At 39.7% G+C, this 26,531-nt stretch overlaps 1 protein-coding gene across 3 annotated transcripts in view; it reads left to right on the forward strand.

The window, feature by feature from the left end:
* Nucleotides 1–26,531, forward strand: part of TEAD3 (TEA domain transcription factor 3) — a 94,516-nt gene that overhangs the window by 58,654 nt on the left and 9,331 nt on the right. The window contains exons 3-8 of one of the 3 annotated variants that reach the window (XM_089514804.1): nucleotides 14,955–15,019; nucleotides 18,763–18,825; nucleotides 18,953–19,015; nucleotides 23,195–23,332; nucleotides 23,961–24,004; nucleotides 26,429–26,490. In XM_089514804.1, the coding sequence (XP_089370930.1) occupies nucleotides 14,955–15,019; nucleotides 18,763–18,825; nucleotides 18,953–19,015; nucleotides 23,195–23,332; nucleotides 23,961–24,004; nucleotides 26,429–26,490 (435 nt within the window). Of the gene's footprint in view, nucleotides 1–14,954; nucleotides 15,020–18,762; nucleotides 18,826–18,952; nucleotides 19,016–22,660; nucleotides 22,756–23,194; nucleotides 23,333–23,960; nucleotides 24,005–26,428; nucleotides 26,491–26,531 lie in introns of those variants that run through there. The other 2 variants (XM_089514805.1, XM_089514806.1) reach the window with 2 other exon arrangements.

The following is a 26,531-nucleotide window of genomic DNA, read 5'->3' on the forward strand; positions in this document are numbered from 1 at the left end:
AGCCGTGTTGTGCTTCTACCTTTTTAGCTAAGCTACTTTTCAGTCAGTTTAGAGGTTCATTTTTGCCTTACTTAATATTATGCTCCATCCACCTCAGCTTTTCTTCACTCTTCAGCACCCTATCCTAGACTGTGTCTTGATTAAGTGGAGTTTTCTAGCTGGCCACCCTCCCAGAGCTGAAGCACAAGCTGACTCAGGTTCAAGACCAGTCTTGGTGGGATGGGGGCTGGCTTGGAGGTGTCCATTGGATCTTGTGAGTTTACCTGTTCTCATCCCTAATTCCTTTTGTTAGAAGAAGGCTTGAAGCAAACCAATCCCCTGCCATTGGTGCCATTTACACCCTTTTTTTTTCTTGTGCTCAGTAGACTTCTGCAAGCCTATATGTAGGAAATTTACATGAACCGCAACAGCAATGGTATGCTTTGCTTGAGACACTGGCCAAAGAGGGTCCCTTGAGTCCCATCCCATCACAGTTTTGTTCTCAACCTTAATTCATGTGTGCAACATATATTGTTTTCTTAACTTTAATTTATGTGTCTAAATGGTTGCTGAGGCAGAGCTGGCCCTTTGATATCTTGAAAAAAACAAAAGAAAAAACTCAACCACAAGTCAACAGCTTACCTTACAATCTTTCTGAGTAATTAAGTTGTATAGTTGTGGTCTTAATCTTATGTTCCTTCACAGTTTCATGCTATTTCAGATAATTGAGTCAAATATGTTCTAGATCTTTAAAAGAAATGCCTTGCCTTAAAGCGTAGTTGGGGAACGTGCAGCCCTCTAGATACTGTTAGACCTATCATTCCTCCTTACTTTTTTGAAAATGGTTGGTGGGAGCTGCATTCCAACAACTCTGTAGGGTCCCATTTTTCCCACTTCTCTTGAAGAGTCTTAAGGTGATTCCAGACAAGCCTGATATCCTGATAATGCCCTACCTCAACACAGTATTTTACAGGTGGCTCATACACTGTGTACTATATGCAACCCTTCCATATTTCCCTATCACATCTATTGTTTTTTCTTAGCAAGAAAAAAAATCCTCAAGGAAGAAAATATGCCTTCTAAACGATAGTGTTTAGCAGCCAACCAGAAGCACTCTTAATCCTTAATGTGACAGAAACACTGTGTATAGCAGGTGCAGGTGCCTTCAAGTAACCCTGTCAACTTATGGCAACCCCGTGAGTTTCACAGGGTCTTCTTAGGCAAGGAATACTCAGAGGCAGTTTTGCCAGTTCCTTCCTCTGAAATATAGCTTACAGCTCCTGGTATTCATTGGAAGTCTCCCATCTAAGTAGTAACCAGGGCCAACCCTGCTTAGCTTCCAAAATCAGAGGGAACAGGTGCCATTAGTGTATTTACTGCAACCAATAGCTGCTTCTTTTGTTGCCTGCTTTTTAATAAGACAAATTAAAATGGCCAAAGAGGCAGCTTTGACAAGTAAAAGTTCATTTATTTTCAGGGCAGTTTGCCATGTACATATCATAATCATAACCTTAATGGCCCTTATGCTATAAAGGTATACATTTTCAATGCTTGCTTGTTTCACATCCATGTTATTTATTCCTATAAATAAATAGGGAGCAGCAGCCAATAGCTGTTATTTATTTGCTGTAATACTATGTGATCATATTCTTGCAAGTAGCAAGTTCAGTTTCACAGATCTTTAATACATTTACATATTCTCTTCACATATGAGGGCCCGCTAACACATTATTCCTCATCCCCACTCAAAGTCAGTTATCATAAGCCCTACACACATGGAGAAACGTAGTGCATATACTGTTGAGTACCAGTATATTGAACTGTGCTATCTTAGTCATCAGTATTTCTGCTAGGTTTACTAAAGAATTTTAGGGCTACAATCCTGTTGGTGACATAATATCACTGTACCTACCCTTGCACTGATGGCTGGACATTTTAGGATGTTGCATAATGGTTCTATCATTATTGGCATTGTGCAAGGAGACTGGCGAGACCACTGCATGAGCAGTAGCACTTTTTACGGTATTTCATGAGCACACTTTAGCAGTCTATTGACTGCTGTACAGAGAGAAAGTGGATTGATGTAATGTGAGTTGAGAATTGCATTCTCCATTCTGTATCTACACTTATTACTCAGTCCCTTAATTGGATCATGGAGCAGATTCACAGGTTAAATTCATTTTTATTGTTATAATATTTATTACATTTTCCCTCCATAGGACAAAACGCAGCTCACAGCAATGTTTTTGGTGCAGACATAAGCCCAAGTGAAGATTAATCACTTAAATGAACTAAAATGTTGGGTGAACTGGACTTGAGGACAAAACTAAAGTGAAAAAGAGGCAGAAATAGGGCATCCTCCCTTAAGAGTACATAATCTACTCTGGCAAACTGTTCTCTTATAAGCAAACCAATTGTCCACCCCTTTTTAGGATGTGTTTGTTTGTGTGTGTGTGCGCGCACATAGTAGAGAGGTGCGCTTTCTTTACAAATAATAGAACATTCATCTTTGTGTGAGGAATTCCTTTTGTGTGAGAAATGTGCATTTGTACATAAATGATGCAGAAACAATACACAAGTTGGGTGCATCATTCAGAATAATAATAAAAGAGCTGTCTAATACTATTTAATGTTTTGTCAATACAGCCTTGCCTTACCTATGTCGCTTATATATACGTACACCATGTTCTATACTAAAAGCCTAGCAATTGATTCACAAAGGCATTATTTTTGACATTCTAATAGGAAGACTGCTCTTTAGCTGTGGGTGTTTCTTGTCTAGATTGAACTTGGTGAAACATTCCTTCCGTTACTTTCCAACCTTGGATGGGTCAGTGGGTGACCCACGCAAGGCTTCTGAGAGGTCAAAGATAACTTCATTTTGAGGCAGGTGCTAGAAGTAGAATGCCTCAGGAATCCCAGAACATTGACTAGACGAGCCGAACGCCTACGATAAATGGGTCATACTTGGCTAAAGGATGAGCCAGTTATTGACATGGGGACTGATCTCCCAGCTGCTGCAAAGAGCGGATGAGGGGAAGGAGAAAGAGTTGTGACCTGTGGTAACCTATAGCATTTGAATGATGGCCAGTGTACAAGAGTGGAGAGAGAGCAGAGAGGGTTTGGTCCCTGTATGGCAAGGGGCATTTCTTTCTCCTCCGGTGGGTTAGGGAATTCAGCCAGGCACACGGGAGGCTGAGCACTTGCCCCAGACAGCAGGTGTAACTTGAGTTGTATTCCGTCAGGGCTGGTATGCTGCTGAATGCTCATTGGCTGGAAGGTTGCCCCACTAGGTTATTTTTAACAGAGCTGTCCAACTGGTTCACGTGGTGGTGTCAGGGAAGAGGAATTTGGGGAATGTAGTAATTTGGAGGAGGACGTGCCCTCCGAGAGGGAATGGCACAGCCTCTGGTGAATCATGGGACTGGGACAGCTGAGCAGAGACAGGTCTGCAGTGCCTGCCGGTACCAGAGAGACAGTTAGCCATGGCAGGTGCCCAGAGGGGGAAGGGTCCCTGTGCAGAGCTTCTCAATTGGCTCTACATTTGGGGCACAATCAGGAACAAATGGCATGAAAGAAGAAGGCGGGGGCGGGATGTACAAAAAGTTTTCCTGCTGAGTGTGCACACACACTACTGCTGCTACCTTTTGTTTTGTTGTTGTTGTTTTAAAGCCTACTTTTATATTGTCTCTTAACATGCAAAGTGTCTCATAGTATTTACTGTGATATACAATGGTCTTGTGAAGTGGGTGACTATTACATTTTAGAACCAAATTTGATGTTATTAAGGAGACATGGATCATTGTCTTTTGAGAGTAGCAGTGGCAGCAGCTGTTGGTGTTGTTTTAATGAAAAGCAATCTTGGATGGCTGAAAGCTTGATTGGAGGGGCCAGGGAGAACTTTTGCTTAACTTTTTCTCTCTAGCTATTTTTTCCTATTTAGATTATGCCACTAAACCATTTCCCCCCTGTTTATTAGAACAGTAAAAGTACATGCTTCTTGAAGCACCTCATGCCACTGTATCTCTGCTCTTCAGGTAGTTTTAAAAGTGAAATTGCTATATTCATATCCCATGTAACTTCTAGTTTGTGTCTTAACAAAGGAAGAAACTAAGGCACAGAGAGTGTGTCTTGACCTGCCCACGTATCTACAAGCTTCAAGTGCAGTCAGTTGGGATCTCCTATGATTAAATTCTGCTGTCGATTTGGTCACAATGATTACTAGCAACTGGTATGTTACACAGAACTACATATGAGTTTGTATGCACACACATGAACAGCTTTTTATACACAAACTGGGTACAAGTTTGATTAGCTGGCAAGAGAATGAGAAAATTAGTGTGATGATTAGTGGCTTGCATCTCTGAAATAGTGTAATATAATTTATCTGCTAAATTATATTCTGACTTTACACCAAACATTTTTTAGTCTTAGAGTAGATTATGCTTGATCTTGACAGTTGTCTAGGAGATCTGTGTCCTTTTTATAAATTAATTATTTGATCTTAAAGATTTCTGTATCACCACCTTTGATGAGGGTTTCTAAGGTGCTTTCCAAAAACAAGAGAAACAATTAAATGTGTTTTTAAAAAAACATTAAAATGCCCGAGATCTTTAAAATTTCTTTTAGCTGCCTTTGGCTTAGGGTTGTAAGGCAGGATAAAATTCCAAATATAAGGAACAAAGGAAATGGGGTACCAATTGACTACCTGGAACTTAATAATTATGGTCTTTTTTTTTTTTTTTTTTTTTTGTGGTATTCTAAATATGCCCCAAAACCTGTGCATTAGTTAGATAGGAGAGATAATACTTGCATTAATTTGCCCCTATGAACTGGATTTCTGTTAAGTCTAACCCTCCAATCTGGGACAGATGAGCCCTGCAACAAATTGTTGCACACTGGTGTATTTCTACATTCCACCAAGTCATGCATGCCATTTTTCAGGATAACATGCAAGGCACAGATGGTTTAACCAGGCTAATGCTCATGAATGGGCCTAAGATTGCAGGTGTCAATGAAATGGGTTTTTGCTGTGATAAACTTTTTTGTTGTTCTTTTCCCTTTTCCATGACAAAAAATTGTGAGGTCAAACTCTTTGCCTGTTTAAGGAGTAGTGTGCTGTTCCACAACCAGCATGACACACCTATTGTATTGTTCTCACTGGTGGAGCATGATGGAGAGTTCCTTAAGTAGACCCTACTCTCTGTGTTGGTATCTATCGGAAGATGATTTTGAACTCCCAAGCCATTAAATAGAACTTCCTATCCCAAGGGTTTAATTTTAAGATATTTATTCATTAATCAAGCATTTGACTGTATTGCTTAATTTTATTTATTGGTGATTAGTTCTGATTCTGTGTGGGATTTATTCTTCTATTCTGTAACCTTTTTTTTTTTTACAGTGGGCCCTGTGGGTACCAATATCCATGGATGCTCAAGTCCAATTATATATAGAGGTAGTAAAATGGTGCCCCTTATATAAATCAGCAAAATCAAGTTTTGCTTATATATATATATATATATATATATATATATAGAGAGAGAGAGAGAGAGAGAGAGAGAGAGCGCTGTGGATGCATAATCCATGGATGAGAAGGACCAAATGTGCAATTCCTTTTTTGAGGAGATGAAAAGTAATATCCCCCACCCCCTAATTTTACTTCAGTGCCACCCACAGTTGAGTTCTGCATCCAAGTTCCTAAAGATTTCTGCCTGTGGCTAGTATCCCCGAATCAGGCAATCTTTCCAGAACCAGTGGTTTCTTTGGAGTTATTTTCAAAGTGACCTCACTGTTTCCCATAAAAACTGTTACTGAAAGTAACAAAACTGTTGTACTGATTTCATTAATTTACTTCCTTTATCAAAACTATTTTGTCCCAAGGATCTTAATATTTGCATTGCCCAAAGTTTTGAATAACACAAATGGTGTCACTTTCCAAACCTTCATGAGAAGGGTGACATTTGTTCCTTTCCTTTGAAACAAGAACAGAGGGCTAAGCAGCCTGAGAGTGGAGTGGCTTGGAAGGCAGGAAACAAGCAGTCTAAATCACACGGCTGGCTGGCCTGGCTCATGCGGCTGCCTCGTGCTGTCCCTAGGCTACCTGTAGCTTTGCTTTTCAGGATCCCACTTCTAGGATTTCCTTACGCTTATCAAGCATACAATCCCACAATAACTTTGTTTCTCCCTTTTCACAGTTACTGCCTCTGGTACTAGTCCCTTATTGCATATTACATATGAGCAAGCAGAGTGTAATCATCCATTATTCTAGTTAAGGCTATGCAGCTTTTTAGATGATAAACATAAACTGTCTGACTTAAATAAAAAGTTGTCATAGCTTTAGTCTGCAAGGTTTTTCTCCTGTTTAATGAAGATTACCCAGAAGCTAAACTTCCCCATGCTCAGTCAGAGAACTGATAAGATCTGTATTATCAGTTTTGGTCTGTCTATAATGGAGGGTTGCTATAAGAAACTGATCTTGCTAGTCTTGTCAGTCCACCTCTGTATAATTAGGGCAAGCATTTTAGCACATCCAACATTTTCTTTTCTGTTACTGACCTTTGCTCTACTATGTTAATAAATCTATCTTTATGGTTAGAAATTGGGAATATGCTCACATCTATTTTCAGTGACTTGACTGTGCCAGCACTACACAGAAATACAGGGGTAATTTTGCCCCTGAGTTCATAGGACTCATGCTGTCTATATCCAGGAAGCATGTGTATATAAATATGACTTGGAAGAGGGAATCTTCTATCACTGCTGTACCTTTCAATTTAACTGTGAGTTATAAAAATAAATTTAACCCAAATTAACAGGATAAAAATATAACAAATTAGAGTGCCATCTATATTATAGTGAGATTCTTCTCCTTTCTGTCGTATCATTCTGCAGCACATTATCTGAACAGATGTCACACACAAGAATGCAACACAGAATTAAGAAATAATCATGTAATATACTAAGGCTGCAATTGTGTACCTACACGGTGATAAGTAATCCGGTTACCAACCTAAGGCCATTTGTCTTCATACTCATAAATCAAGTCATTAAAAGCAATTTATTGTTAGCAAAATAAAATTTAAAAATTGTCAATGCAGACTTTACTTGCTTCTGACTCTATTGCTATATCAATCTAGGAAATCAGTTGCATAGTCAAAAAAGGCATTTATTTACATATTTACATAACTAACACATACCCAGTCTTGTTGCCAGTGATGACCTGGTCTCCTTCGTCATCTTCCATTTGGGAATTAGTCACAGCTCACATGGACAACTCTTGCCTGTCAGATATGCATGTGGCAGCATGTACTGGCGGTATTACTGTAAGCCTTGCAACCGTTAAATAAGTTCTGTGCCAGAATGTCCAGCTCCTAGCAGATCCAGACAGGTTCTGTAGGAAGGGATGTTGCCTCCTTCTAAGCCTCTAACAGAAATGAAAGGGAAATGAATAATCCTATGATGAAATAAGATCTGTGAAGGAAATCAAGAGACTTGTTCCTCTAGCAAAGAATTAAGGCAAATCTGCTTCTTAGACACTTTCATTTTATTTATTTTTATAAATTGAAGTGGTAGTAAAAGTAAAATTTATATAGAAAGACTAAATAGGAATTCAGCCATATGTAAGAAGATTGAAAAATAGCACACAAATAAGCAAAAATGCAGGATCTTTGTTATCATCATAATAATGATCATCGTCTTTATTTTTGTACTGCACTGCCTTCCCTCCTAAAACTAGTGCTCAAGCTAAATAAAAGAGATGAGAAAATGAATGATACATGGAATGAAGAAGCATACAAAGATGAAACCCAAATACTAGGCATGAGGTGGAAGCTACAATAAGAGAAATTGGAAAGAGATATCACCAGGAACAGATGATATTCCAGTTGAACTGATACAATCCACACAGACAGTATCAACTCCAGTGTTAAATAAAGTATGCTAACAAATATGGAAAACAAAACGATGACCAACACACTGGAAATGTTAAATATTCAACCCCATCCACAAAAAAAAGATACATAAAAAACTGCAGCAACTGTAGAACCATATAATTACTTTCATATGCAAATTTATGCTTAAAATTCTACAACATAAATCCAAAACACACTGCAGAAATAATCCAGTTGGGACCACTTTAACTGCCTTGGCTTAATGCTAGAGAATTCCGGGATCTGTAGTTTTGTGAGTCATTTAGCCTTCTCTTCAGAAAGCTTTGTTCCACAATAAACTACAATTCCCAGGATTCCCTAGCACTGATCCAGGAGAGTTAAAGTGATCTTAAACTGGATAAATAGTCTTGTTGAGAAATCTGTACTTAGGACAAGAGGCTACTGTTAGAACAGAATATGAAAAATCAGAATGGTTCCTAATTGGCAAATGGATCAGGCAATTCTGCATTTTATCACTTTACTTGTTCAACTAGTATGCAGAAAATATCATATAAAGAGCAGGTTTAGACCTAGCAACAGGAGGAGTAAAGATAGGAAGAAGGAACATCAACAATCTTAGATATGCGGATGATACCATTCTACTAGTGGAAAACATCTTGGACTTGGAACAGTTACTAAGGAAGGTAAAAAGAGGAAAAGTATAAAGGCAGACTTGTTGTTGAACTAAAGAAAACCAAAAAAAAAAAAAATTACTGTGGAGTATCCATATCCACATAAATTCAGCCTGGACAATGAGGAAATCGAAATAGATTTGCCATACCTTGCATCAAACATGGATCAGAATGAAGGCTGCAGCTAAGAAATCAGAAGATTAGGAATGGGAAAGGCAGCTACAAAAGAACTAGACAAGTTCCTAAAGAGTAAAGATATATGGCTGAACACTAAAGTTGGAATCGTCCAGTCCATTGTATTTATTATGTATTGCCATGTATGGATGTGAGAGCTGGACAATGAAAAAAGCAGATAGGAAGAAAATCAACTCATTTGAGATGTGGTGCTGGAGAAGAATACTGAGAATAGCATGGACAGCCAGAAAGACAAACAAATGCATCCTTAAACAGATCAAGCCTGAACTCTCTCTGGAAGCCACGATGATTAATTTCAGGCTGTCGTACATTGGTCACATCATGAGATGGCATGACTCATTGGAAAAGACAATAATGCTAGGAAAGGTAGAAAGCGAGGAAGGCCACATGCCAGATGGATAGATTCAATCAGGGAGATCACAGGCCTGAATCTACAGGACCTAAAAAGAACAATGGAGTATAGGAAGGCTTGGAGATGTCTCATCCACAGAGTCACCATGAGCCGAGTTCAACCTCAGGGCAGCTAACAACAACCACAAGCTTACAAATTCAGGTATAGTGGCCTGATGCTGAATTTTAAGATGTTGAATGCACTAGGACAGGTGGTAGTGTTTCCATCAGGAGATAAGGAGTTACAAAAGTCCAGTGTTGTATTTGTGTGTCTTAAGTCGTTTCTCACTTATGACAGTCCTAAGGTGAACCTTCTTAGCAAGATTTTTTCAGAGGGAGTTTGCCTTTGCCTCCCTCTGAGGCTGAGATTGTGTCTTTCCTAGGGCCACTCAGTGGGTTTCCATGGCTGAGCGGGGATTCAAATCCTGGTCTTCAGAGTCCAAAGCTCAAACCATTACATCACAGTGGCTCTCTACAAAAGTCAAAGGAAGAATGTTTTCAAAAGTTAAGTTCTTTTCTCTGAGGCAATGGGACTGCAGTTTTGCATCCATGGAAACAGTGATTCAGGCAGCACAGGAACTGGACATCCTGAGTCAATTAAAGCACTTCTGCCTCTGAAAAGAAGTGTCTCTTTGATCTAGTGTGATGTCAGATTCCACCTTGGAGAGAGCCAGTCACAAACAATTGTTCCTAGTTTACTAGTTAAATATCAGCTAGGGAACATGCATATGAAATACAGGGAGACAAAGACTAGCTGGATGCTGTTTAGCAAAATTAGTTGCATCTCAAACTTATTTGCATAGCTGTTTCAGGATGGCCTCAGAGGGCATGAGTGGTCATCCTCTACTGTAAGTATCACGATGTTATAGTAACACTTGTAAAATAGCGGAAGGCTATACCTCATACTCTTAAAATTTTCTTTCTAATTGGTGTGGCATAGTGATTCTGAGTGTTTAATATATGTTGCATCCACGCTTCAGAAATAATCCAGGTTGACGCCACTGCCATGGCTCAATGCTATGGAATTCTGGGAATAGTAGTTTTGTGAGGCACCAGAGATATCTAATGCAGGGTGCTTAATGTCTCACAAAATACAATTCCCAAAATTCTATAACCTTGAGCCATGGCAATTAAAGTGGTGTCGACCTAGATTATTTCTGTAATCTGGATGAAACCTAAAATTCTAGGATGCCAGACTTCAAATTCCCCCTTAGCCATGGAAACCCAAAGTGTGACCTTGGGCAAGTCACATTTTCTCTGATTTAGAAGTGGTAGTGGCAAACCTTTTAATAAATCTTCCCAATAAAACACTATGTTGTTTCCATAAATTGGAGAGAACCCGAAGGCACAAAACTGCAGCAACTTTTTAAATTAATGAATAGCTGACAGGCTAATCAGGGGCACTTTTAACAATCAAAACAGCAACAGAATTCCTATGCTGCATAACCAAAAAAAACACCACTGCCTTCACATATAAGACAAGAGCCAAGTTCCCCCAAATAGGTTCAAAATGTCTAAGAGGCAGGGAATGAGAACTAAGCAGAATTATACTGTCAATCAAGATACCCCAGTGTTTCTTGATGCTTTCAAGGGGAGTTCCTTTAACTTTTTGTTACCTTTCCCTCATTTGTGGATTTATATGGTGGGGTGAGGGATGAGAGTGTTAATATTGAAGACCTAAATAAAATATTTGAGAGTTTCATTTAATGGTATAGACCATATTGGCTGTGGATAATGGGAGTTATATTCCAAAACAACTGAAGGCTGAAAGATTGCTGGAAAATGGCTTAGAACAAATGAACAGGCTGTCACAGATGCAAATTACTTGTGAAGTCGAAGGCTTGCATGGCCAGCATCCATAGTTTTCTGTGGGGTTTTCAGGCTCTGTGGCCATATTCTGGCCACAGAAGATGCCAGCCACAGATGCAGGTGAAACATCAGGAATAAATTCTTCCACAACGTGGCCACAGAGCCTGAAAAACCCACAGAAAACAACTTAACTTCTTTTCACAAAATGGAAGGCTTAACTACGCCAGTGAAGGGTTCCAAAGGGAACAGCAACTCTTAAGTGGTTTATGGAGGTAATCCACACACACACCAGTACGAGATCACAAATCCCCTGGAGCCTATTTTTTTCCACCCGTGTCAGGAACTGTGCATATGAAAAGACGTGCAGTGAGCCAGCTGGCTTTTACGCTGAGGGCATTGTTACTCCAGTATATAGTAACATCCTTCTCTTTCCCTCTTACATGGTGTTGTTTGACCCTGTAAAGCACCTGGCCTTGTCTGTTGAAGACTACAAATGGGGAGGGGGGTCTGGAAGGATTGTGGTACATCTTCATTTACAGAGAAAGGCCTGTTCTCCTATCTAACATCCACTGTGCCTTGAAAAGAATACGGGCCATTGGCATTCGCAGAACAACACAATTGCTTTAGCTTTCTTACTCCACTCCTCTTTTCTTTTTTTACTTTTTAAAAAAGAGATCTGAGTTGGCTGCAAGAGCATTTTAGCTAGCTTCAGCCACCACCATCTGGTCTGTTAAAATAAGTCTGGCGTGCTTCTCCACCCCATTCTCCCCCACCCCACCCCCATTGTGTTCAGAGGGGAGGGGATGAGGAAGAAGAAAGCTCCCAGCTGCTCTGACGTTTGAATTTAGATTAGCCACAGCTGGCCTGTAAAATGTGGAGCAAAAGCTCTTCTGCTTCAAATTAGGTTGAAGACTTTGGGAAGTGCTGTTTTAAAAAGCCAGGGCTGCTTAAAATATCTCATGAGATTGCATGGGCAATGTCACAAAATCAAACCCCAAACTCTTGAGGGAAGCTCCATGTCTTTGTTTTGAGAAGTTTTTTCACATATGCACACACAAACCCCAAAGCATGGCCCTGATGTGGTATATTTTCTGCAAGTTTTATTGGAAAGGCAAACATTCCTTGGAGAATCAGGAATAATGCACACAATGATCGTGTGGAAGAACTTTGATGGAGTGTCATGAGACTGGTCAAGAAGTATTTTAGGTTTGCAGCTTGGCCTTCATCAATTAGCTTACTTGCTAATTAGCTTACTTGCTGTTCACCGCTATGATCTTTGGAATAGCGGTATATAAAAATAACAAATTATTATTATTATTATTATTATTATTATTATTATTATTGGCTAACAAGTGGCCCAGCATAGTGAGACTGACAAAATGTCATTCCATGCTAAATTTTAGTGTGTCTCAAGTTTGTGCTCTGTATCTTGAGAGCATAATGTACATGGTTCAGTTTCATGTTCCTTTGCTCATTGCTCTGGGTTAGAATCATAGAATCATAGAGTTGGAAGAGACCACAAGGGCCATCCAGTCCAGCCCCCCTGCCATGCAGGAACTCTCAGTCAAAGCATCCCTGACAGATGACCATCCAGCCTTTGCTTAAAGATCTCCAAGGAGGGAGACTCCACTACACTCCGAGGGAGTGTGTTCCACTGTCAAACAGCCCTTACTGTCAGGAAGTTCCTCCTAATGTTGAGGTGGAATCCTAATTGTTGAGCACCCTTTGGGTTTCAGACAGTCAACCAACTACAAATCCATGTAACAGTTAGCTTGTCTAGCCCACCTTTTACAAGCTTATTTGCAAGAATGTCATGGGGAACCTTGTCAAAGGCCTTACTGAAATCAAGATATACTATATCCACAGCTTTCGCTTCATCTACCAAGCTGGTAATTTTATTCAAGTAAGACAGGGGTAGGCAATCTTTTTGAGCCGGAGGCCAGGTTGCTGGCCCTCAGACAACTGGGGGGCCGAACCCAAAAAATAAATAATTAAATAATTTTTTTAAAAAAATTAAAATATATAAATAAACCAGGAAATTTTAGGACAAAATTTTCAAATGGAAGACACTTTCGTTTTTAAATGGAGGACACGTGAAAAAATTTGCTGATTTTTTAAAAAATGTTAATATAAATGCATGTTTCTGAGGCTTCTATTGACAATTGACCCCCAAAGGCCCCAGCGGCAATCAGCAGCAGGACCGGGCTGGGGCCGGTCCCAAGGCCTTGCCGGGCCGCATCCGGCCCACGGGCCACAGGTTGCCTACCCCTGAAGTAAGAGATAAGATTTGTCTGACATGACTTTTTTCTCTGAAACCCATGTTGACTTTTTGTGATTATGGAATTGCCTTCTAGATGTTCACAGACTCTCTGTTTAATGATCTGCTCTAGAATCTTTCCTGGTATAGATGTCAGACTAACTGGATGATAATTGTTGGGATCCTCTTTTTTTCCCCTTTATGAAGATGGGGACAACGTTTGCCCTCCTCCAGTCTGCTGGGACTTCTCCTGTTCTCCGGGAGTTCTCAAAGATTATTGCCAATGGCTCCGATATTACATTAGCCAGCTTTCTTAATACTATTGGATGTAGTTCATCAGGTCCTGGAGACTTATATTCATTTAGATTAACCAGGTATTCCTGTATTAACTCTTTACTTATTCTGTGCTGAAATTCCCCTATTTTGTCCTCTGCTCCATTTTCCTCAAGGTTGAGCATCCTTTGCCTTTTCTGAGAAGAGTGAAGCAAAGAAAGTGTTGAATAATTCTGCCTTTTCTCTGTCCTCTGTTAGCATTTTGTCATCTTCTCCACGTAGTGGCCCTACCGTTTCCTTCTTCTTCCTTTTGCTGCAGACATACCCCAAAAGCCCTTTTTGTTGTTCTTAACCTCTCTAGCAAGCCTGAGTTCATTCTGCGCTTTAGCTTTTCTGACTTTACCCCTACACAGGCTCGCTATTTCTTTGAATTCCTTTTTCGTGATTTCTCAATTTTTCCGTTTCTTATACATGTTCCATTTAAAACTTACCTCAGTTGAAAGTTCCTGGGTCATCCATCAAGGTGTCTTGAGACACCTCCCATTTTTCTTCAGCATTGGAACTGTTTGAAACTGTGCCATCTGTATTGAACTCCATTCTCTTTTAGTATTCCTGACCATGGGATCACCTCCAGTATTTCTCTAAGTTTACTAAAATTAGTTCTCCTAAAATCTAGAATGTGTGTCTGACTATACCTGGCTTCTCCTTTCCACTGTATAACAAACTCTAGGAGAACATGGTCACTCCCACTTAAGGATCTCACCACTTGCACCCCATTATACATGGTATCAGCATCGATTGATATGCCAACTGCGTCCCTATCTGGACCAAAAGGACTTTGAAGCAGTGGTACTTGCACTGGTAATCTCTCATTTAGATTTCTGTAATGCGCTCTACTTGGGGCTCCCCTTGTACCAAGTTCGGAAGCTTCAACTGGTCCAGTGATTCCCAAACTTTTGCCCTCCAGGTGCTTTAGACTTCAACTCCCAGAATCCCTAGCCAGTTTTGGTCAACACTCGGGAATTCTAAGACCTGAAGTTCAAAATATCCGGAGGACCAAAGTTTGGGAACCACTGTGTTGGTTCATGCACCAGTGTCTGTCTGCAAGTCATTGGCTGCTGGTCCAGGGTGAATTTTCAGGAAACTATGCTAATGCAGTAGTGATATGGCACAAATACTGTATGCTGCCAGTTACTGGCACATAAGGAAAAAAACCACTCCATCACACCAGATATTTCTTGCTTAATGCGTGAGCAGCAAGAGCCCTGGCAAAGACTGTTCAGACTGCCATGGCCTAGTAGTCCATTTGGACAACTGTTGCATTAGCGCCATCTTCTGGTAAAATATCATTGATCTTAGAATTATACTTTAGCCGTTTTCCTCACTGAAAATGTAGAAAGGTGGTTCTGATTTCTCAGACTTCAATACACTAGCAAGTATGAGACAAATTCTGATATTCTTTATGTTTTTTATTTGCTTTCTTTGCATTAGGTCGCAATGAACTGATAGCAAGGTACATCAAGTTGCGGACAGGAAAAACAAGGACAAGAAAACAGGTAAAAATGTGTTTGGTGCTCCTCCTCTTTATTAAAAGTGTGATACTGAGGAATTAGGAACTGGTACCCTTCAAGGTACTATTGAAATCATGCATGTGAATGCATGCTTTATTTTGTATCTTTGCATGTTCTGATATCACAATTAGGTCCACCCTTGAAGTAAATTATGGTATTTCAGGCAGCAGGGGTTACAGCCTATGGCTTTAAAGTTCTTTTTTTTTTTTTACTCAGTCATTAGAGTTCTGTTAGTTCCTTGATTCACTTTCCTTGATGTAGTTGTTAATAAAGATGACACATCGGCTGCGTCTACATTGCAGAAATAATGCAATTTGACACTACTATAACTACCATGATTCACTGTTATGGAATCTTGGGATTTTGCAGTATGTTGTGGCACCAGCACTCTCTTGACAGAGAAAGCTAAATATGTCACAAAACTATAGATGCCAGAATGCCATAGCACTGAGCCATAGCAGGTAAAACACTGACAAACTGCATTATTTCCATAGTGCAGACGCAGCCATTGTTAGGAGAATCTCATCTTGGTGGTTGATATTAAAAAATTTTCAAACTTTGGTTGTAAGCCACTGCGTAAATCCAAGGATTCTCTAGTGAAAGAGTCCTTCTCAGACTCTTGTTGCTTTGCAAACACTCATAAACTTTGCATGCCTTTGAAAAATCTTCTTTCATATGTTGGGTGTAATTGCAGGAGTCTTACCAATTTGCATTATTTTCCCATAGCCTAACCTGCTGTTTTATTTATTACTTACCTTATCTAAGCCCTTGTCCAGAATCTCTGGAAGAACTAAGACCAGCTAGTATCATTTTCATTCCAGCAGTAGAATGGGAAAGATGATAAAGCAGAAGCATACATAGAGCATGTTAATGGGGTGCCTGGTCAAAGAATAAATTTCAGAGGTAGAGTGCCCATTAAGGGAAACCATTCAGCACTGATTGTTTTATCTGCATCTCTTCTCTGCAGTAGATGCTGTTTGAATGTAGAGGACAAGGACATGTGTCTTGCATGAGCACTAGTGTCATGTTCATATTTCTCTTTATCTTTCTCAGTTGTGGAATTGATTGTGCATTGTTCATCCTACACATTCTTCTTTAGTGAGTGTGTTAAATCCTTAATAATTACTACCTTTAAACAGATAGACTCTTCATCAGTAATTAACTTGGAAGCCATATGCCCAAAAATAAAATAAAAGATATCCAATTAGACAGATGCCAGATCATGAAACAGACAGGTATTTAGTTCCTGTTGGCAGATGAAATTAGCATGGGTCCATTGATTTAAGTTCACAGGCACAAATAAAAAAAGAAAGGATCTTACAATAAAAGAGGTAGAACTACAGCCAAATGGAAAACTAAAATGAACTTTCCATTTTAAGATTTTATGTCAGGAAGACATGAAGTGTAAACCAGTAATAAATGATGAGTTTTAATGTGGGCTGTACCTCTTCCTTCTGTGAATGATAGTAACTGATGAACAAAAAATTGTTGAACACTAGATCTTAGAGATTTTTTGTTTTAAGTATATTTCTTTGTATAACAACTCCCTATGCTTCTGATTCTGCATTAATGAAAATATAAGAAACAAAACTATGGGTGGAGGGTGAGTGGGTGATGTACTGAATTCATCTATCCACTGTGCTATTCCATTACTTGGCCATGGGGATTGAGTCCCCAGAATTACTTTGTCTGAATCCTGAAAAAAACCTCAGGTATGCAGACTTTAAGGTAGTAGTGGTATGTATTCTCCATGTAACACACAACTCATTTCTGCTCTGCAGTCTGCACATAGTCTGTAAACTTTTTTAGTGATCTAGGTATATGTGGAACAGTTGGCAGGAGGTTTAAAAAACCTGATCTACACTTTTTCTGTTAAATATGTATGGGCATTATGGTCAAGTATTCGTATAGCTTCATAATGATTATTTGTTCTGTATACTGTGACAGCTTTGGGGAAAACAGAGAAGTGTCTGAAATGAGTAATATTACCCTCAACTAAGGGCAAGGCAAGAGAATTCTTCCTAGCATTCCTGCTGCATCCAAATGTACAAGAGGAATTCAGGATGTTTAGGCTTCCATTACCTTGAATTGTATGACATTTTAATGAAAGTTGTATTGTGTTGGGAAAACCAAAACATTCTAAGCATTCATTTACAAAGATCTCACCAGCTCCCCCTTCTCTGTGTCTGGATCCCCCCTTCCTTGGCACAAAGAAGTTTGGAATAGCAAAACCATACCTGTATTGGTTTCTGTAGGCACTAGCACTGAACTGGGTGAAAGAAGAACTTGTGGAAAAAAAGAGTTTAAAGAGTTTAAAGTTTAAAGAGTTGTACATGGATGTATGGTTATTCTTTTTACCCACATGCTCCCTATTTTCCAACCACCACAATTTTCTAGCACAACTTTAAATTATAAGTAATGAACATGCTTATAATAAAGTGCTGAATACTTTTAATTGACTTTCAACCTGTGGCAAGTTATAGAAGTCTTTATGGCTGATAATAAGATATAGCCTTCACTTTGGAAGAGAGCAGACTTAAGTTGTCTGTTGATATTGCCTGGTTTGCCTCATTAGCTGTTCTAGTCCTTGGGAGCGTATAAGTGCACACAGAAGTAAAAAGAATGAATTAGAGTAGATGACTATTTACTGACTGAGGATAAAAGTCTCCACTGGCTTTCTCTAACATAGACCAAAGTTGGTGCAAATCTCTGGCTTTCTCATTTGTGTCCTCACATTTGAAAAGGAGCCACTTTATTTGGCGCACATAAAAGATTCAAATTGTTTTTAATAATACCTTACTTTAAGGTTCCTGCAAAGCTTCTTTAGGAAGTAGTTTTAACCCAGATATAAACAGTGGTTCTGTTCAAAATAATCATCAGTTTTTCAAAGGCATAATCTCATAGCTAATAGACAGTTTTTGCTCTGCAGAACTGGACCAGGGCTTTAAATATAAACCATGCATATGATCTTAGTGGTTAATAGTAAAAAGCACCTGTGTAAATATCATGGTGCCTTGAGCTAGTGGAGTTTATGACAAGAATTCTGTCTAAAAAAGTTTCAGGCTTCCTGTCTAAAACAGTTTAATAACCTTTGTGGTAGGAGTAGATACATGAAATACTGATGGTCTTCCCCTCTGAAGGTAGTTTTGCAAAGAGCTAAAATATTTTTCTAGATTCCAATATCCATGTTTGAGAACCAGAGGAACAGCTAGAAAGATTACTGAAAGCCTGGATTAAAAGTTTTCAGCATTCGTAGTCTGGGTTGTGTGAAGGACATCAGTTCAGTTGCTTGGTTAAGAAAACCAAATAAATACATATTGATTTGTATAACTCTGGAGAATGGCACAACCCTTAAGCCACAATATTTTATATTGGAAGTAGTCTAGAGTTCACGATGAGTGATTCCTGAAAATCAGATGATCAGAAGTGTGTTGAAGTCTCCGAAAGATAATAATGCTGTTTCTCAGTGGTAATGTCCCAAAATGGTATATACTAAGCTTAAATCTACCTCATTCACTCAGACCATAGCAATTTTTTTCCACTTGATCCTTTCTATCAGCACAAACTGCCCTTTACTTTCAGCGTTCATACTACTATTCCTGGAACCTCAGCTAGCTTAGGTGGCTAGTGTATGTCACCTGGGAAGCACTGTTGTCACTCAGAGCAGTGTGGGATCATGTCTTCATTCTGTTTGTGTTTTCCTTTTTGAATGGCTTGGCGGGGCCTAGGTGTCCAGCCATATACAGGTTCTAGCTCGGAAGAAGGTGCGAGAGTACCAGGTTGGCATTAAGGTACGTTGGAGCCCCTGCCCATGCATCCGTGGTGTGTGAGCATGGGCAGCCCCCTCTCCTTCCTTTCCTTTCCTCTGGTTGACGGCTCTGCTGTTTTTCCCCTCTCCTTCTGCTTTTCTCTCTGCAGGTCTCTAGCCACTTGCAGGTTCTAGCCAGACGGAAATCTCGCGAGATTCAGTCCAAGCTGAAGGTACGCGCTTCTCCAGCTTTCCCACTTTTGAGCCATGGCCATGCTGGCAACTAACATGCTGCGCTCTGTGGTTGCCGCTCTTTTCCTTTTACGTCTTTGCCCCCTCCCTTTGTTCCTGGGACCAGACACTTTCAAAGTCCTGCTGAGGGAAGAGAGAACTGGAAGGGAAAAAAAGCCATAGAGCACCTCCGCTTGGCAGAATCTATGTAGGACTTCCACCTCAAAACAGTCCATTGCATCTTCTCCAAGACAGTGAAGTCATCCCAGTTCAGGACATAATTGCACTGAGGAAGATGGGAGAGTGCATTTCCAGTAACAGCTGGAGTCCTCAGGTTGGTGGACAGCATATGACAGCTTTAGATTTCTCCATTAAGTCTCTGCTGCTACTCCTCATCCCACCCGTCAGTCTTTGGTATATCCCTCTGTGCAAGTGCTCCACCATAGCCACAGGGATTAGGAACTTGCCATAACAAGGGAAGCAAAGCCAGATTACCAGTGTGGCCCATGAGACAATGCGATAATAATAAAAGCTGCCATCACTAGCGAGTGGGAAGCTTCCGCCAGAGAGGGAAATGGAGCACTCTTCTTCATCTCCCAACTCAGTATTATTATTATTATTATTATTATTATTATTGCTATTACTACTATTACTGTGACCTTTGAGGCAAAGTTTCTGCAAAGTTGAAAAAATTAAATATATTTTTTACAGCTGCAATGCCATCTCACTAATTGCCACTGTGCTTGCATGATTTAAATGTTCTTGGTAGCACTGGGTTAATTAGTACACCGAGACTGCAATTGCAAAGTAGGCTAACAGACCCAAACCACAACAAAATTTGTAAATAAGATAAAATAAAAAAGTACCTGTTTTTCTGGGAAGCATTTGATTGCATAAAAAGCCAAAGTTGTGTATGAACATATTTCAATTGCCAAACTGTTTTGTTAGCAAGCAAGGTTTTATTATTAAAAATTGTTCCTGTGTACCTATGATAGATTATTTCAGCACATATAACAAATGTGATGAGATCACTTTTGTGTGTCACATGAACTGAAAATGTGATAGTTCTTGGTATCTGGTTGAGGAGATAAACTGATTAAGATGCAGAACCTCAGATGAGCATCCTCTGTCATCCAGATTCATGTTACTAGGAGCAAATTTATGGGACCAGGAGCCAAGGAAGTTGAGCAGGGATAAAAACCTGAGAGCTTTTATCCTATGATTGCCTTTCCTTTCCTTCTGTAGTTGGCTTTCCTTTTCTTCTTTCTTCTGTAACTGGAGATTGGCTAACCTTTCTTTATAACCCTTTCCTCTGTGTGTTTGTGAATTGTGTGTAGAAGGTACACATGGGGAGTGGGTGTCTTAAGGGAGGGTTATACGGTGAAGGTATTTCACACTTATATTGATTATCTCTTTGTTCTTGTTGCCTGATATATGTATTGGAAAGTACCTAAATATTCCAACTCCATAAGATGTGTATACTGTTCAGTCCAAAATACCCTTCCTTTCTAGAGTTCACAAGGCAGCAGCTGCAGTAAACAGATTGGAGCTGCAGTAAACACTTCATGGTTAGAGTGTTTCCCTATTTTTTGCCCCCAAATAAAGAGAATATTGCTGATCCACAAATATATTAAATTTCATACATGTATTGGCCAAAGTTTCAAAATTAAATGCAACTTAATCAAATCTCTTCCTCTCAAGGAGTAACACAGAATGGCAGAAAAAGATACTTAAAGGCTCTAGCCTTATAGTCAGTATTGAATAGCATATAGTGAGTGGATGAAACTGTAGAAGAGTTCATATTTAGCCTGGCCTGTAGCACTTCTTTTAGGAAGCACAACAAATACATCATTCTTGGGTTGCCATGCCAGTCAGTTGGTGATAATTATTTAACTGTGGTTAGTTTTTGCTTTAGTGTTCCAGAAATACCACTGTATATATGGCAGTTTATGTTTTTTTAAATTTAATTATAACATTATTTGTTAGAGAGTGGAATGGTGCAGTGGTTTGAGTGTTGGACTGGGGACTCCGGGAAACCAGAAATCAAGGCATGGGAGCCCACTTGGTGACCTTGAGCAAGCCAGTAGAGGAAGGCAGTGACAGACCCCTGAATGAATCTTGCCAAGGAAATCCTATGATAGTGTTGCTATATGTTGGAGTCAAATCACGTAACAACAAATCATTTTGTTAGGAAGGGCGGGATGAGGATAGGTTGTCTCCAGTGCTATATGCAGCACTGAAGCATAGCAAAACTTTTCTCACCAGCTACTTCCTGTAACTCTAGGCATGTCCAAAAAGAAAGAAAGAAAAGAGTTGAAAGAGCCAGCATTAACAAAGCCCACATATTTTACTCAGGCTGAATTCCTATACCCACTTGCATCAGCCTAATCCATTTTACAAGGCTGTTGTGATGACAAAACAGGGAGTGTGTTTAGGCTGTCCTGAGATCTTTGGAGGAAGTGTGAAAGTACATATCAAATGCCCAGCTCGAGTCCAGAATTAATCATATTGCATCTGCTGCTTTATGCTTCAGTGCAGAAGGGACCCTGCAGAGAAAATATTTGGACTTGAGTGTGCAGCAGTTACATTTGGTTAATGTAATCTCACTGCTAACATATTTTGTTCATATATGTTTTAACTATAATTTTATGTATACCTCTGCTGAAAGAATAGATTTCACAGCCTCTCTCTTGACATCCTTATCAATTCTATTACATTTCTAGAAATTATTAAAACTGCAACTTAAAGCCACTATATACTGAACAGAAATAAAACAGGTCCATCTAAGCAAACTTTCAGAGATCTAAAAGATCAGAAAGGAGAAGGAGGCTCAGTCAAAGAAGCCAAGCTGAAAAGATACATGGCTGTAGTTATCCTATAATATCCAGCTCAGTTATAGACACTACTGCTAGGATGATACATGAGAGGGAATGCAATCGCCCTCAGTTCTGTATTCCTAAAATTCATTTACCCCAGTGTTTTTAAAATCTGTCTCCAAATACAGGACCACTGTAGGACCACCATAGTCTTTAAAGGGAGAGCTAATGATAAAATGAAAAAGAATGTAGAAGTCTGGTTGGCCCAAACATTTTTCTTCATGCAAGCTTAGACCTGTACAAATTAGCTCTCCACAAATACCAAAGAGAAAGCTAATTACACAGGTACCCATCTTGCACTGTCTGACTACTCCGACAGTTATTTGTACACAGCCCCAAAACCTACATTTGTTCATGTACATTATTACTGTTCTATACAGTTATGCCAGTATGCAGTGAGAGTGTGCAGTGACCATACTGTGGTGCAATTGTTTGCACTAGTGTCATGATTTTTTTTTATCCATGTCCTATCCTGAACTAGATATGTAGCACCATAGAACAGATTGGTCTGTTACATTTTTTTTTAAAAAAAAAATGGCTTCAAACATTATCCCTTTGATTTGTCAAGATTAAGTCATGACTTGCTGAGATGAGCTTCATGCTGTCCACTTCTTTGTTTCTCATTCCTCTTGAAGTTGTCATGCAGTTTCAGTGGGATAGCTTACATTAGGAATCAGTCTCCCTCAGACATCCTTTACATAGAAAATGAAGCCTGACATTCTTTGATGTGCTGAAGACCCATTATGTTGAAAGCTATTATGAATTGCACAGACTCCACCCTCTTAACCCCAATGCCCAATGTAACAGCAGAAGTAGTAACAATTATTTTCCCCCTTTTTTCCCATTTCACACAGGCTATGAACTTGGTAAGTACCATTCAGTTTTGTCTCTCTTCCATTAATTCTCTGAGTAAGGTATCACCATGGAAAAGATCTATTGGACTGAAGACTAAAATGATGGGGCAAGGGCACTGCCAGATTAGCATTTTCTGGAGTGACTGCACTTAATTAGCCTAAACACCAACATGGGTGCTGGTGTTCAGTTTCTCTGAGTTTCAGGTTTGTTGTATAGCTGTAAAAATTAATGTCACAATGATTCCCCATGATTATCAGGATCTCAGGAACTTTAGAAATAATAGTAGCAAAATTCTAATCTCTTTTCAAAAACAGCTTGTTTGAATGGTTCATTGCTAGTATAGTTTGAACCCACTAACAAATGTAAACATATGAGTACTATTTCTATAGGCTCCCAAGAACTCGCTTAGTAACTCCCCTTTTTCTGTTCCTCTTTTGTTCTGTATTAAAGGATCAGGTCTCAAAGGACAAGGCTCTGCAGAGTATGGCTTCCATGTCATCAGCACAGATAGTATCTGCCAGTGTCCTGCAGAACAAGCTCAGCCCCCCTCCTCCACTCTCTCAGGCTGTCTTTCCTGCTACTCCCAGGGTAAGAGATGCTCCCGTCACAATGTCAGCTGCTTCTGCCACAGAGAGTAGTACTGGGTGCGGCTCAAGCAAAGATTGTTCCAAAGCAAATATCTGTTTATTTCTTTGATGATATAATCCTAATCAATAAACTCAGTTTAGAACAATTTAAATCCACCTTTCATTGTGTGTTTCACACCCAACACAAATAAACTCTGTCACCCTGCCTAATTCTCTTTAAACCCATGTACACTTTTTTTTTTTTTTACAAACAAGCATTTTCCCCTCTAAGTTAAGTTCCTTTCAACCCACATATGGGAGTTTCTTTCAATTGTTCTGTACCTTAACCCTCATCTAATATTTGTATCTTTCTTGTACATTATCCTTGCCACTGAGCTGTGGCAAATCTGATCCAACTCTTTCCTTCAGTAGTTCAGTGGAGAATTGGGAAGTGTGCAACTTCTGCTGATCTATTCCTAGCTCATCTTAGCATTGAAAAGGAAAGATTGTGAATTTTCCTACAGAAATTTTGTGAAAATGCTAGCTGTCACTGTCATATATAACAAAAACAAAATCTTCAAGGTGCTTTATTTTGAGCAGAAGAAACTTTGGAGTCTTGACGTTTATTTATTTTGGTTGTGTTCCCTCAGTTTTGGAGTGGGCCTATCCCAGGACAGTCTGGACCTTCTCAGGAGTAAGTAAAGATTTACGTTGGTTTTGAGTATGACTTTTCAAGAGTAAATGCTTGGAATGTTGAGTTACATGGCAGAGCATTTTAAGGAAGGTATTAGCATTGTGTTTCTGAATTGTTTTACAGAAGCTGGTGCCAAATCACTATCTACCTTTGAGCAAGTTGCTCTTTTTTGCCCACTTTTCTAAAATGCTGTAAAGTTTTTCCAAAATAAGGCTGATGCAAGTGGGAGATGGGTAGGCAAAGTGTGACCCTCCAGGACATCAGTTCCCAAACTTGGTTCCTCCCAGTATTTTGGACTTCAGCTCCCAGAAATGTCAGCCATCTTGGGCAATGGTCAGGGATTCTGGGAGCTGAAGTCCAAAACACACGGAAGACAAGAGTTTGGAAACCACTGCTCCAGACTACAACTCTCATCATATCTCTATATTGGCTGTTCATGCTAAAAGTGCTGGATATTAAAGTCCAGTGACTGAAGAGCCACACTTTGGCCACCCCTGAAAACATAATTGCTCAGGGGCATTATTCCAACTCACGTCCTAGCTTTGTTTGAAAATTTCTCCCAAGTAAACATGGCATTCCACTGTCAAAATCCATGTAAGGAGAGTTGCTCAATGACAGTGTTCTTATCTGATGTGGTAAGCTTTTGACATACCACAGTATTACCAGCAGGTGGGGATGCTTTCAAATAGATAGTTCCTTAACTGTTCTGAGCATAAGAGTTGTGCTGAAACAGACCCAATGCCAATGTGGTCTAGCTTATATAGAGATGTCTGTATTAGGGATAGGTGTCCGCAGCAGGCATAGGAGCCAATTTTTGTGCCCTTGCTAGCCTACACCACATCATTTTGACATTTTCAGTGCTATATGTCAACCATAAGTCACTTCCACTTGATAGTTGGTCACTGAGGAGACTTGGAGGAATGGGTTTTAAAGACTATCCACCATTCTTCAATGCAACCAAGAACAGCAATTCACCACTTTTAAGCAAAAAACACGGGGGGGGGGTCACCTTTGGAGGAGGGGTCTAAATGCTTTGGGGGAATCAGGAGAAAGTTTCAGGACCACAAAAAAAAGTCTCTGGGGTGCTGCATACAATCTGTGAGACTCATAATTCCACCCCCTGGCCTGTAGGAAGACCTCAAGCAGGACATGAATGCAGTACTGTCTTACTCCTGGTATTCCCTGGCAAACTGGTTTTCTGATACTTACTGTCTTAAGTTACAGAGGCTTCAGTTTCTCCTCAGGTGTGCATAATCATAATGGTAGCTGGGATAAAAGTACATAATAGTACAAGTGGACAATATATCCTTGGATATTTTTTTTTTAAAAAAATATGCATACTAATCCTATAGTTTTTTGTGGGTTTTTCAGGCTATGTGGCCATGTTCTAGAAGAGTTTATTCCTTCAGGTGCCAGCCACAGCTGCTGGTGAAACATCAGAAATAAACTCTTCTAAAACATGGCCACATAGCCTGAAAAACCCACAAAAGACCATGCATGCTGGCCATGAAAGCCTTTGACTTCACATAGTAGTCCTGCTCGTCAGTTGAAATGACACAGCAGTTCTCAATGCCTGTGTTTTTTAAATATGTCTGTTTGGTGGAAACATATGACAGCCATAGACCTTCTCAAAAATGCTGGCAGAATGCCATGTAGGATAGGAAAACATTAAATTATCATAAATATTGATGTTCCTGTGTTGTGTACTAAGCTGTTCCTACCACCAGTTTTTAGAATTTTGAATATTGTCTCCCCCAACATTTCTTACAATAGAGTGCACAATTGTGGTTTTGTCTGCTACTCCCTGAGACAGATTTACAAAAAATAAAAGTATATTTAAGCCTTTGGTTATGTATGGAAAGCTTTAGTCTTCAGAATGGTAAAGAAACCAGGAAGTTTCCTTATACTCAGACTACTGGCCAAACCTCTCCAAGGTTTCAAACAGAAGATGCCAAGGATAAAAATTGGGAACTTCTCCATGCAGAGAAAAATTGGGAACTTCTCCATTATGAACATTTAACTGCTTGTGTAGCATTAATACACTAGAAACCCCAGTACAGAAAATCCTGGTGAAGTCTCACTTACTTCTAATGATCCAGCAGCTTCCCAACTGTCATATGAAGGAACACCAGTGGACATAAGGTTTACTGCACATATGATATTGGCCAGTTTCCCCTGAAGTGGTTGCCCCAGAGATACACTGATTCTGATTCTTGATGTGAGCAGGGCAATTCTTGCTTCTGAAATGTTAGAGAAGACAGGTGGAGGTAGAAGGACTATAGTTGGATGAGAAGCTACCACAGATTTATCTTTGTAACTTCTGATAAACATGAGCTTTGACTTAACGTGGGGCATGGATGGATTAGAGAGAGGTGTGTCCAGTGAGATCCTAACTAATCTGTTTAACACTATTTTGTTTTTCAGCATTAAACCTTTTGCACAACCAGCCTACCCCATCCAGCCACCCATGCCTCCATCACTAGCCAGTAAGTGGTTGGACTCACTTGTTTTCTCCAACTAACTCCTG

This window comes from Sceloporus occidentalis, unplaced genomic scaffold (genome assembly GCF_023333645.1).
Source record: "Sceloporus occidentalis isolate IW3139 unplaced genomic scaffold, rSceOcc1.0.p SCAF_3, whole genome shotgun sequence".
NCBI lineage: Eukaryota > Metazoa > Chordata > Lepidosauria > Squamata > Phrynosomatidae > Sceloporus > Sceloporus occidentalis.